General features: G+C 35.5%; 1 protein-coding gene across 3 annotated transcripts in view; it reads right to left on the bottom strand.

The window, feature by feature from the left end:
- Positions 1 to 12266, bottom strand: part of CACNA2D3 (calcium voltage-gated channel auxiliary subunit alpha2delta 3) — a 563616-nt gene that overhangs the window by 11351 nt on the left and 539999 nt on the right. For all 3 annotated transcript variants that reach the window (XM_060688326.2, XM_060688328.2, XM_060688327.2), the window contains one exon: positions 11337 to 11448. In XM_060688326.2, the coding sequence (XP_060544309.2) occupies positions 11337 to 11448 (112 nt within the window). The remainder of the gene's footprint in view (positions 1 to 11336; positions 11449 to 12266) is intronic.

Here is a 12266-nt window from a genome sequence, read left to right as displayed (position 1 = left end):
AAAGTGGTTCTTGGAACCTCTCTGGATTAAGAGAGGGCAGATCATCTACCTGCGTTCCAGACAGCTGCTCTTTGTAAACAGACAGCAGCTTTCCATGGTGTTTAAATGCAGAGAGACTATGAGGTTAGTCATCTTGCTTGCAATCATGGCAGAGTCTTTTAAAGGGTACTAAGCTTGCAAATCTTTCTAGCAAAGCACTTTTGGAAATTCTCATTTTTAAGCTAACAGAGTGCTTTGGAACGATAACTTTATAAATGCTAGGTGAGTCTGCCTTAAAATAATTGAAATCTGAAATAAACAACATAAGATTTTGATTCTAGAAAGTTATAAATGGACTAAGCATCCAGATAAAATTGGAATTATTTAAACTTTTAAAATAAGACTTTCAAATTAATTATAAAGTTAAAAACAGCTTCTAATGGGAAATAGATCCTGTTTTGATTTTTACAAAAAATTACACAAATAATTTCATGATTTCAAAAATGGACAGTAGAGAGGACTACAGATTTTAGGTAGAAGAAAGATATACAAGTCTACAAGATGTAGTGCAAATGTTCTAACAATTAAAATATTGAAAGAGACTTTCAAAGAATGAAATCAGAAAATAGTAGCCATAATATTAACAATGTCATTAATGAGGTCTGCCTCTATGGATGGACTATGTCCAAAAGTTGTTATTAAAGAAATATCAGATGTAAAAGAAAAAAAAATATGACAGGATACAGTTGGCATTGAAAATGGATTTATAACTCCTAGAGAATATAAATTTAAAATGAAAATACAAATGACAAACCAAGAGAATGACCTGGATTTTTTTTTCTTATTGGGTTTACAAAAAGAGGGTTGTTAAAGCCTTGAAGAATTTTGTGCAATAGGAAAAAAGAGAAATGAAGTCAAATCCTATGACAAGATTTGAATGAATTAAATATAAATCCTGTTAGAAGTAAAAGGAAAGAATGCAAAGCTAGTTTATTTGATCAAAGTTAAAATAAGATGTGTTGTTACTTCTAGTAACTTTTTAATGAATTTTCTGATGACACCAGGACTGAAAAGATGATGCTTAATTGATTTGTTTAAAGATAAGAATAACTTTAGAGAGGGTGAAGAGTTACTAAATTTGTTTATACTTGTGATGCAAGTTTTAAGTCACTTCTTTATATATTTGATTGTGATTGTGGATAAAAAAGAAATGTATATAAGAAAAAGATTGGAGCAAAAAGTGAGAATGAGAGAATGATACTGTATGTTATGTATACAGTGTAGTTAAGGAGAATAAGGAATGGTTAAAGCAAAGATAATGCAAAGTACTTTTTATGGACATTTTAAAGTATTTTGGAAGTAGGTAAACTTGGCTAAACAAGAGGCCTTCAGGAGGGTGAATAAATTTAAAAATAAAAGTAATAAAACATTTGATGAAAGATGAAACTGCTGGGAGGCAATGCAGAAAAGAATATTGTGGAGTTTCTATGGGAATAATAGTGATATTTGGGATTCCTTTTAATAAATTATATAACTGGTTTTAAAATATATGAATCTCTCCTCAATTCATAGAGCAGCAGAATTATATAGTACATGATCAAAATTAATTTCTGCTTTTTTTCCTATACTTTTCTGTCAATGTATCCTGGCTAAATTGCCTTCTACAAAAGAAAAGGTAGATTTGAGATAGGATTTCAGAGTAATGTCTAATTAAAAAATATTTTAGAACACAAAGTCAATATTGTCTGCTGGCAAAATTAGTTCTCTACTGCTATGTAATACAATGAGAGTTTGCTATTTTTATCCTTTCCACTGCATTCACTGGGAACAAATTAGATGTCGGTCACAGGGAAAATATAGTATCCTATCATTTCCTTGGGGGAAAAAAATGGATCTAGAGATCGATCCAAACAGCTAAGACTTCTCCATGCAGCTAAGACTTCCCCATGCACTGACAGTAGCACAAATTTTATTTTGTCTACTGTTAGGATTTCTCCATAAAATTCTTACAAAACTATAATTACAAATGTTAAAAAATAGAACTTTAGTAAATGTGGAAACAAATAGGTTTTCAAACCCAAATTAACCAGGCCAGATTTCCCCCCCCCAAATTAAGATTTTGTAGTTTTATAGTTGAAAGCCTGTGACGTGCTTATTGAAACCTCACACTCTTTGCCATGCAACACTATTATTATTGCAAAAGCTGTAAAATTATGTGTTCTTCCATTTCATCAATTCAACACTGCTAATAGATGAAAAGATTTATTATCTGGTTTAAATCCTTGCCCAAATAAGAGCCAATTTACAATAACATTTGACTTCCTAAATTTGGCTGAAATGTACTCCAATTTTAATCGGTTTTCTTAATCCAAATAATTCCTCCCATATATTTCTAACAACTTAGCTGAAAATATTATGACAATAATAGTCACCTTGTGTTTAAAAATGATCCCCTCCCTATGTAAACTATAATCTTTAACTTAAACCCTTTCTGTGGTGTGTTACAAATGAAAACATTAGACTTTCCAGCAATTCCATTTTAGTAGTATTTTTCAAGAAGGAATATAGTTAGTCATGGATTTTGGATGGAAGAGAAACAGGACTAGTCATGGGTGAGCTCCCTTGTACTTGGTTCAGAAATTATCTATTTTTTCCAAGTGAGTCTTGGGGGGGGGGGGAAGACAGATTTTTCTAATCTGATTCCAGTAAAGCTCAGGAAATAAAATTACAAGGAAATTTCTGCAAAATTATTTGGCAATTATTTTTACTTACTAAGCAGGAAGCTCCTTGTGACAAGATAGGTCACAAGAGATCCCTGATTTTGAAGGGAGCTCACCAAAAATAAAGAAGCAACTTAGGTACCTTCTTTACTGGGCCAAATACTTCCTTGGGCATGTGCCCACCAACACACCCATTCTCTGCTAAAATTAATAGACTTTATAACTTTTTATGGTTCCTGCTTAATATCCAGCTATTTCCTGGGTCCACTGACTGATGTCTGTAAGGCTAAACTTTATATTTGTGGGTTGATGGGGGGTGCAAGGAAAAGTTTAGAATGGTGGACACAAATCAGATGGACTTGAATCCAGCTCACAACTGAGTGTACAGTACTCAATAGCATCTCTATAATTAATAATCCCTTAACTTTGTGATGTTCACAAAATTTACCTTCATATTTTCTAACCTCTCATCCAGGTTATTTATTTCCTTGTGGTTGGAAGACTTTTCATAGTATCCTGAATGTGAGTTCAAAAGATGTCTGCATCAATCTGTTTTAGTAGGGAATCACTACCAACCAATATATGGCTTTCCTTTCTTCTGGGCAGAGTTAGGAGTTGTTCTTTCCACACAACCCAAACAGTCTTCTCCTCAATCTTCCTTTCTTTGTTTAGGAGTCAAAAAACATTATGTACAATACGTTTCTGCATCTGTTTGGGGCTTCAAAGGAAAAGAGCTCTTTTGACTTTTGGGACACTTCATCTATTCATCCAGAAAGATGTCTTGGTATTGTTGTTTCCTTGTAAGAACTATGTTCTATGTTCAATCCAAGAATTTCTTATCTCCATTGATAAGTTGGAATGTAGATAGGTTTACCTCTAGCCATTTCTTTTTCTTTTCAAGAAGGATAACCTACCTGCACTTGCAACAGGTGTAGTTCTTGCTGTCTTTAAAAGCAAACATCGCACAATCTACAGCCATAATACTATAATAGTTCTCTCCATCTCCTAGGAGGAGGACCATCACTGACCTCCTTTACCAAACATCCAGTTTACTCTCTGAAAAGTGGCTCCTTTATGTTTGACCGTGAAGCTGCCTCAACTAGCTAGACAGGAAGTAATGCTTCATTTACAAACAATGGGGTATCAATAGCCGTCAGGAACAACTAGTCAAAAATCAATCAGCTGCACTAATCAGTCAAGTCTTTGTGAATAACTTCAAATCCCTTCAAATTTTCCTTTCAACATTGATTGCTTACCAGATTACCCATTTTAATCAAAAGCTGACAACATATGACTTGATTAGCTACAACCGTCCGTTATATTGATGTGAAGTTTAAGTGCATATCAAAATACTTTGCATAATAATGAAAAATTAATGTTTTTACATTTTTTTAAAAATTCCCATTGGGTTCCAATAGGTGAGCTGGACAAATGTTAATACAAATGATCTTGTTCAAATTGTAGGGGCAAATATGATAGCGCTTTGCGGATTGGCGTGGTTTTGACAACAATTATTATGGGATAGAAACAGTTACGATTAGTAAAGGGGAAAAAAAAACTTCCCTTCCTCTTCCTGCAAATCAGAATGGATGTTTCTTGAATTTCATACAGTGCTCCTTTAAAGAATCTATCAAATTTCAGATTCTTATTTGTATGTTAAGGACAAATACATTTAAGAACTTTTTTCTGTTTTCTTTGAACTGCAAAGCTTATTTAAGTCCTAGGTTTTAAGAAACCATCCAGACTCAACTGATCAAAGAAAAATCCAAGTATATACAGATATATCTGTACAGGTTTGACAACTCATGAGGGAATTTCAGATGAAGAATGACAAAGAAAATATCTTGTTGACACCAAGATGCCATGTTACTATAAACTTAATACTAGAGATTATAAGTAGACGCTAAGAAAATAGAAATTATAGGAATATTTTCTAGTACTACTTTGACAGTGCTTCGAGCCTGCCCAGTTTATTTTGGAAGATGATCCACTGGCTGGCTATCAGATTTGACTTTCTGGAGATCTGCCTGCTGGACTGCTAGCGCTCTGGGTTTGCCCTACTTTGGGAGTAGGAGATTGAGTAAGTATTGTGGCAGCTGCTAGCCCAAGGGTTGGAGGATTAGTGAGGGAAATGTTGAATTTATTTTTTTTTAAAAAACATTTATATAGCTGCCCATCTTAAAAGCAAACTCTGGGTGGCTTACAACCCACGAATGAAACAATGTATGCAACAATAAAAGCAAAAGAAAGAATACATCCAAGAACAGAAAAATCTGGTGCCACAACCACACTTCTTGATGCAGACCAAAATATTCTCATTCTGCTCTGACCTCACCCTATCCCAATGCTTGGGAGTGGAGCCAGGTCTTAAATACTCTCTGGAAGGTTAAAAGGATGGGAGGTTTGTTGGAGCTGAAGGAGGATGGTGCTCCATAGGTCAGGAGCTGCAATGGAAAAGTTACACTTCCAAAGACCTGCAAAGTTGCAATGTTTAAGGAAAGGGATCTGGAGCCAGTACCTGCTACCTGCTCTGGTGGGCTGGGCAGGTACCCTTAGGGGGAGGTTGTCCTGCAGGCTGACCTTCCATTTCAGGTAGGCAGGGGTGGGTTCTAAGTTTTTTTACTACCGGTTCTGTGGGCGTGGCTTATTTTGTGGGTGTGGTTTGATGGTCATGTGACAAGCAATTCTTTAGGATTTAGCAGAAGTACTGGTCTACCAGGCTTTTAACTGCTTGCAGAGCCGTACCGGTCTACCCATTTGTTTTTGGAGTGTTCCGGTCTATGTATTTGTTTTTGGAGCGCGCCGGTTTACCCATTTGTTTTTGGAGTGCCCTGGAGTGCCTTTTACTGCTGATCAGCTGTAGGGAGGCCCTTTGAAGCACCGTAGCAAGAGTTTAAACAGTTTTTTGCCGCTCTGCCACCCCCGAGAGCATCGGAAACCGCTTTCAGGCAGCTTGGCCTCAGTTGCCAATCTACCACTACTGAGCGATTTACAAAGAGCGGATCGGTTCTAGCCGATCAGTTGGAAGGCTTCTTGGCTTCTCAATTTAAAGCTAAGGTGTCTTGTTTTGTTTTTTTCCTCTTCTTTGTCAAGTGAGCCCTAATTTTTTCCTTCTAGCCGATCAGCTGGGACTCGGGAGGCAACAAATAGATTGGAGGCAGGGCCAGGCAGAGGTGGTATTTACCGGTTCTCCGAACTACTCAAAATTTCCACTACTGGTTCGCAAGAATCGTGGAGAACCGGTAGCAACCCACCACTGCATGTAAGGCTTAAACAGATATTGATGTTTTGAAAGAATTAAATTGCTCTGATCAATGGTTAAAAATAAGGTGAATTTTGTGAAGGGATTGCCTTTACATTTACAGTTTCACCATATAAGCATATTGTCAGAATACTGGAATACTGTATAACGCTAAAGCTGAATTATTTTGAAATAATTAAACACAAATCCTTTGAAGGACCCTGAGCTTATAAAAAAGCATAGATAATCAGAGGCATGAGATGGAACCTCACAAATCTTATCTCTAAAGGCAACAGCCAAAAACATTTCCCTCCAGAAAGTGAGCTAAAGCAATGCAAAATTTGGCCCTGGGATTTAAAGGCTTGTAAATCAAACCATTCTCGCTGGACTGTATATATAAAATATTTCACAATTAACTTCTAACCTCTCACATAGTTGAAGTAGTTATATTCACTCCCTTTTTTTTCTTTGATGTTTTCTTTTTTATACCTATATTCAACATGATAGGAAAACTGCCAAATTGCCCCTTCCTTTTCTTTTCTTCCTCCATTTTTAAATCAGTTATGTATTTATTTAAACTACAAGGTTCTGCTAGATAAGAAGCAGCATATGCATGTTTTCTTTTCTTCTAAAAAAAAAGCACATAAAAAAACAAAACAAACCATCAATTAGGTTACAAAAGGAACTGGAAATTCTTTGAACAGCAAAATGCTATTCACCTAAAGTTAAATCCAATGAACCTGAATAAAAATGAAAAGAAACTTATTGAGAGTTTCAGGTGGACTGATGCTGCAATCTTGAAACTGTAACCAAGCAATACATTTCATGGAGCTCATTTGAATTTACTGCTAAGTAAATCTGTTTAGAATTTCATAATTCATTAATAAGATTTGGATCATTATCTTCTTCAGTTTATTGTAGATGCTTCTATCTTTAAAAATTGAAATGAATGAGTCAATAATCACTTCCTGGAAAATGTGAAAAGCACTGTAGCAATACCCAATTTTCTAATTCTTGTTGACAGGCACAGAGGTTCAAAAAATATAGCCTGACTTCTTCTGAATTGCTTTTTAACTAGAAGATTAATTTCATAATCAGTGGGATATAGGATGTCAAAAATTATTGATTATGCCTGCCAAATCATAACCAAAACGGCATTCCTACATAATTCTTATTTTCTTTTAGGCTCCTACATTCTCCAAGGCCCCTATATTTTGGAAAATAATGTAAACACTGCAATTCATGAAGTACAAATAATGCATTTTTGTCAAGAGAAAGAGAAGAAAGAAACCAACTCGCATGTGTTACACATTCAAAAATGGATTAATTATTTCCAGGATTTGATTGTGTGTTGTCTACTTCCACACGGAAGAATCTTACAACTCATCATGCTTATTGAGATGAGGTCATTTTATATCTTGTACAAATGGCTTTTTGATATATGTTTGTAGCCAAGAACAGAAAATAGTGATATTCATATAATGTAAACATGGCAAGAGAACTTGTAGAAGGTTAACAATGGCTTCTATGTAAATTAATTTCAATGCCTCCTCAAAGGACTTATTTACAGTTTGGATGTTTGGATAAACTTATCTAGTTCCTATAGATTTTAAGGTGGCTTACAATCAACAGAATAAAACACAAATGAAAACATTCATTTGTGTTTTATTAAGTTGACTAACTTAAATATCATCTCACCCCTGGACAACCAGGTTCTGCTTGCAGCTGGTTCCAATCACCTAGCGTCTCCCCCTTCATTGAAGCCTCTTTGGTAGAACACTGCCTGAATACTGTGTTGGGATGGCAACTAGGAAGGGACCAAACTGACCATTGGGGTGGGAAGGTTATTCCATATCAAAGGCTACGTGCCCAAGAGGACCTGCTTTTGGACCCCCATCTATTTCTCATTTCAAAGTTGGAAACTCATTGAATGCTGTCCCAGTCAGGACACATTTGTAGAGAGCCATGGAGATGGGTTCATGAAGGGCAGAAGTATTCCTTAAACCCTGGAAAAGGACATATGCTAGGAAGAGATTGAGGCTGGTTCCTCCCCGACTGAATGGACAAAAAAAAGGAAAGAGTAAAGGTAAAGTTTTCCATGTCGTGTCCGACTCTAAGGTCTTTTTTTTTTTTTTTTTTTTGGCCAAGGGATCCAGAATCCCCTAAAGACATTTTCCGTGATCATGTGACCAGCATGGCTAAACACCAAAGGCACATTGGAACACTGTTACCTTCCCACCAATGTGGTACCTATTTATCTACTTGCACTTGCATGCTTCCAAACTGCTAGGTGGGCAGGAGCTGAGGCAGGAACAGGAGCTCACCCTATTGTGCAGCTCTTGGGTCTCAAACCTGGGCTTGTTAGCTTTGCTTGTTAGCTTTGCAGCTAACAAGTTTAGTGTCTTTAACTGCTGAAGAAAACTTGTGAAATTCTGCTACTACAGACTATCTCACAAAAGTATATGTCTAACCTTCTTGTGGAGTCAGTTTCCTGACCTGATCTACATCGTAGAGCTGACAATATTAGATAGGTAAATCTATCTGTAGCAGAGTTAGAAAGTAATAAAAATGTAAATTTTAAAAAGCTTTATAACTAGCACTCCCAGCTGGAGACATAAGCTTTCCAGGAGCCAATATAGCTATTCCCAAAATGGTAGCTTGCTTTTTCCTGGTAAGCATGACATTTCTGCCAGCTTCAGCTTCTTGCATCACTTTCGAGGGCAGCTCTGCGTGCAGTGACTTGCAGTGATTCAAGTTCAAGATCATGGCAAAAAGGGAACACCACAGTTACATAGATTTAATAGGGCAATAGGTCCCTACAGGAAATTGGGTAGGGGCTTGCTATTGCACACCCCTCCTTTATCTACCACATGTAGATTTAAATTAGTTTTCAGGCTGGAACAGGCAGAAAGAAATCTGCAAAGGCTTTCAGATTATATTATTAAAACATGGCGTGAGACACACTTCGAAAAAAGTGACATCTGAATCACAGAGCCAATTTAAACATATTCTCTCTGATGTGGTATAGTCTCAAACAGTAACTGTATCTCCTCAGGATCCATTTATGGAATCTCTTTTATGAATAAACTCCTCCATCAACACTATTTCCCACATTTTATGTTTACAGAGAAGCCTAACTGTTGGGTACAGTGCTTTGAGCTCTTTCTTTCTTTCTTTCTTTCTTTCTTTCTTTCTTTCTTTCTTTCTTTCTTTCTTTCTTTCTCTTTCTTTCTTTCTTTCTCTCTCTCTCTCTCTATCTATCTCTTTCCTTCCTTCCTTCCTTCTCTCTCTCTCTCTTTCAATGGAAGTAACTTCCCATTCCACAAAGAACCAGCAAAGCTATGCAAAAACACTGTGATGTCAGAAGCAGAACATTGAGCATCTGCCCTATGTCACCATTTGCTGATTGCAAATGACAGTAATTGTATAAATTATACCATGAAGAATGTTCCCATGAGTCTTTAGCACTCATTTCTTTGGTTTACTACTTCTTGCTGTGAAAAAAATCATGGGTGCCTTGAGATCAACATATTATTAGCATAGAAGATTTATTTCTACCACGGAATATGAAATGATTTTCTGAGAAAATTTATCACAATTTATTATTCTTAAACGGCATAATTTTAAGTAAAGTCATTTTTCCTACTGATTCAATCCAAGTATACTCCCTGACCTGAAAATACTATTGAAAATATCAATGGTATATTTTTATTTCACATAAGAAAAAGCTGGCCATGTTGAATTATAATTCCTTTTTATATAATCATACACAAAGCATTAAATGATGTGGATATCACATTTGAAATGTTTTCCCTGTGCTTAACTTTGTAAATTAAAAAAAATTGTACTAGATCCTACGGTATAAAAATCTGTGGGTTGATTATTGCTATTTCAAATTTTCACCAACTTTATTTATTTATTTATTTATTTATTTATTTATTTATTTATTTATTTATTTATTTATTTATTTGAGGAGATGGCCAGTCTTATTTTCAAGCATTATAATATTACTGAACTTAACAGATACAAAATGTAATGGGGAAGACAGAAACCAATAATAAAGAAGATACTAGGATATATAAAACATCATCTAGTGAGGAAATTCTCTTAAGTGTAAAGTTTCACAAAGATTCATGTATTCACTGTGCAGTTCTGAAACACAGAAGAACAAAAATCTGATAGAAGTATCTACATCTGGTAACTACATCAGCAGCTAATTTATCTACCAAGGGACTATAAAATTGACTGTGGAGGAACTAGCTAATAAATGTCATCTGCTTCTGAGTAAACTAGGAGGAGTTACTACAGGGTGTTCAGGTGACCAGTCTCTTCCTACCTCATTTAAAATGCCTTTGAGATTGAATTGCAGTCTATTTAAGTATCAAAATACTATAAACATGGTTATGTTCATAGTGTTGAGAGTTTAGAGTTTACAGAGAGAGATCATTCCCTTGGTCTTTTTGGCTAATACCTAAATGCAGAGAATTAGCAACCAGTTAAGTCTAGCTTAAACCTGCCTCCTGGCTCGGTTTTCACTGTGTCCATATCTAAAATATTCCTTTCTTCTCTTCAGAACCAGAAAGGAAATAAATAGCTAGTGTTTTTCTTTTCCTAAGCTCCATGTAGTTCTGTGCATAGATTTGTGAATATCTGTCTCTTGTTGTATCAATATTCTCAGTTTTGAGAGGAAACTGTGCAAAAGAAGGATTGTATCAAACATCTCAAAACTTTCCCACTTATTATGGTGTTGAACATCTGTTGCTTTGACTTCTAATGTGACATACCAACAATTCTGCATTTCAGTTCCTTTTTCTAATCATGACACATGTGTCTATGCTGGGTTACAAACCTGGAACAAAGGGTGAGCCAAGTTTCCAGGTCATTCCAACATAAATTAGTAACATGTTGCTAATTTTGGAACCAGTTTTAGTGCCTCAAAATGACATTTCCTTGACCACAGGTATTATAATTCTACTGTATCAGGAAATAGGAATGCATAAAATTTGGATGATATGCCTCCTACATAGTATAATCAACCAGGCCTCATATACCTTCCCCCTTGACTTGGACTGTGTTTTCCCTTGGGTCTAAATTTGTGGTTGTATAGTTTGAATAAAAGATCAGCTAATGTAACAGATAAAACAGTGACTCAGTTTGTATGTCTTGCCATTGTTTACTCTTGGGATTATGGAACTGCAGCAGACAGAATCTCAAGAAGGGCTCCTATGAAGTACTAAGGTCACACGGCTTTACCTGATTTACTTATTAAATTTATGAGTATCACAGTCTAAATATTATCCATTCTGATGGGATTAGAGTAAGCCAGTTTTCCATGAGAGGAGCATGAAGTTCGGAATTTTTCAACCAACTCCATGGAAAAAGAATTAAGTACTTACTTGAAGCAGTTGTCGCAATAAATATTTCCTGTGGTCTCCTTGATTGTGCGTTCAGAAACAAAAGCTGGATATTCAGTGTCACAAGGCTCTAGGGTTTGCTTCAATCGCTGAGCTAAAGAAAATAAGAGAGACTGAAGGGTTTTGATAATGACTTCATTTACAGTTCTTCGGTGTGAGATGCTGTATCAATATGTTGGACCTTGTGAAATGATTACAGTGCTCCTGCCACCCTGTGATTTATGCTGGTAATACATAAGATTTATTTTATAATTAAAGAAGACATTTATAAGAAGACACAATGTACTAAAGTATATTCTTATAATACATGTCTTTACTCTAACAATAGTTTGGCCATAAGAAAGACATGGGATACTGATTCAATGGTAACTGCATACATGAGTAAATTTAATATTTGTGAATGTATCAGCAACAATATAGATGTACTTAGTAGAACTGAAGGGAATTTCATAGTCATTCCCACCCTTACTTCTAAAAAAACAACAACACCTAGTTAGCCATGGGAATTATGGCAGTATTGTTCTCATTGGTAAAATTCATGCAACTGACAAGAGTGGTATTAATACCATACTTTGTATTTGCAATGCAACTTTATTGTTTACTGAATGCTGTTTTGAAAAGCCAAACTTATTTAATTGCTTAACCTTACCCTTCCCTATCTTAAAACTGTTTGGAGAAGCTTTAAATCAATTATTTTTAATATTTTCCTTATTGTTGTTCTTTGTGTTATTCTCATCGTATTGCCGGGTCTGCAGTTTTGCATTTTGCCCACCACTTCGTCTGGTTATTTTAATATTATTAGTTTAAATGTGTGTGGTTTTGATATCCGGTTATTTATAATATATTGTTACTATCATTACTTTGGTGTCCATGACAAGGCTACAGAGTATGCAAATGTACATTCCATCTGCT

The sequence above is a fragment of the Pantherophis guttatus genome, chromosome 2 (assembly GCF_059756535.1).
Source record: "Pantherophis guttatus breed Tessera chromosome 2, ASM5975653v1, whole genome shotgun sequence".
Lineage (NCBI taxonomy): Eukaryota > Metazoa > Chordata > Lepidosauria > Squamata > Colubridae > Pantherophis > Pantherophis guttatus.
The sequence above is the reverse complement of the archived record's forward strand: the minus strand, read 5'-3'. Positions and strand labels throughout refer to the sequence as shown.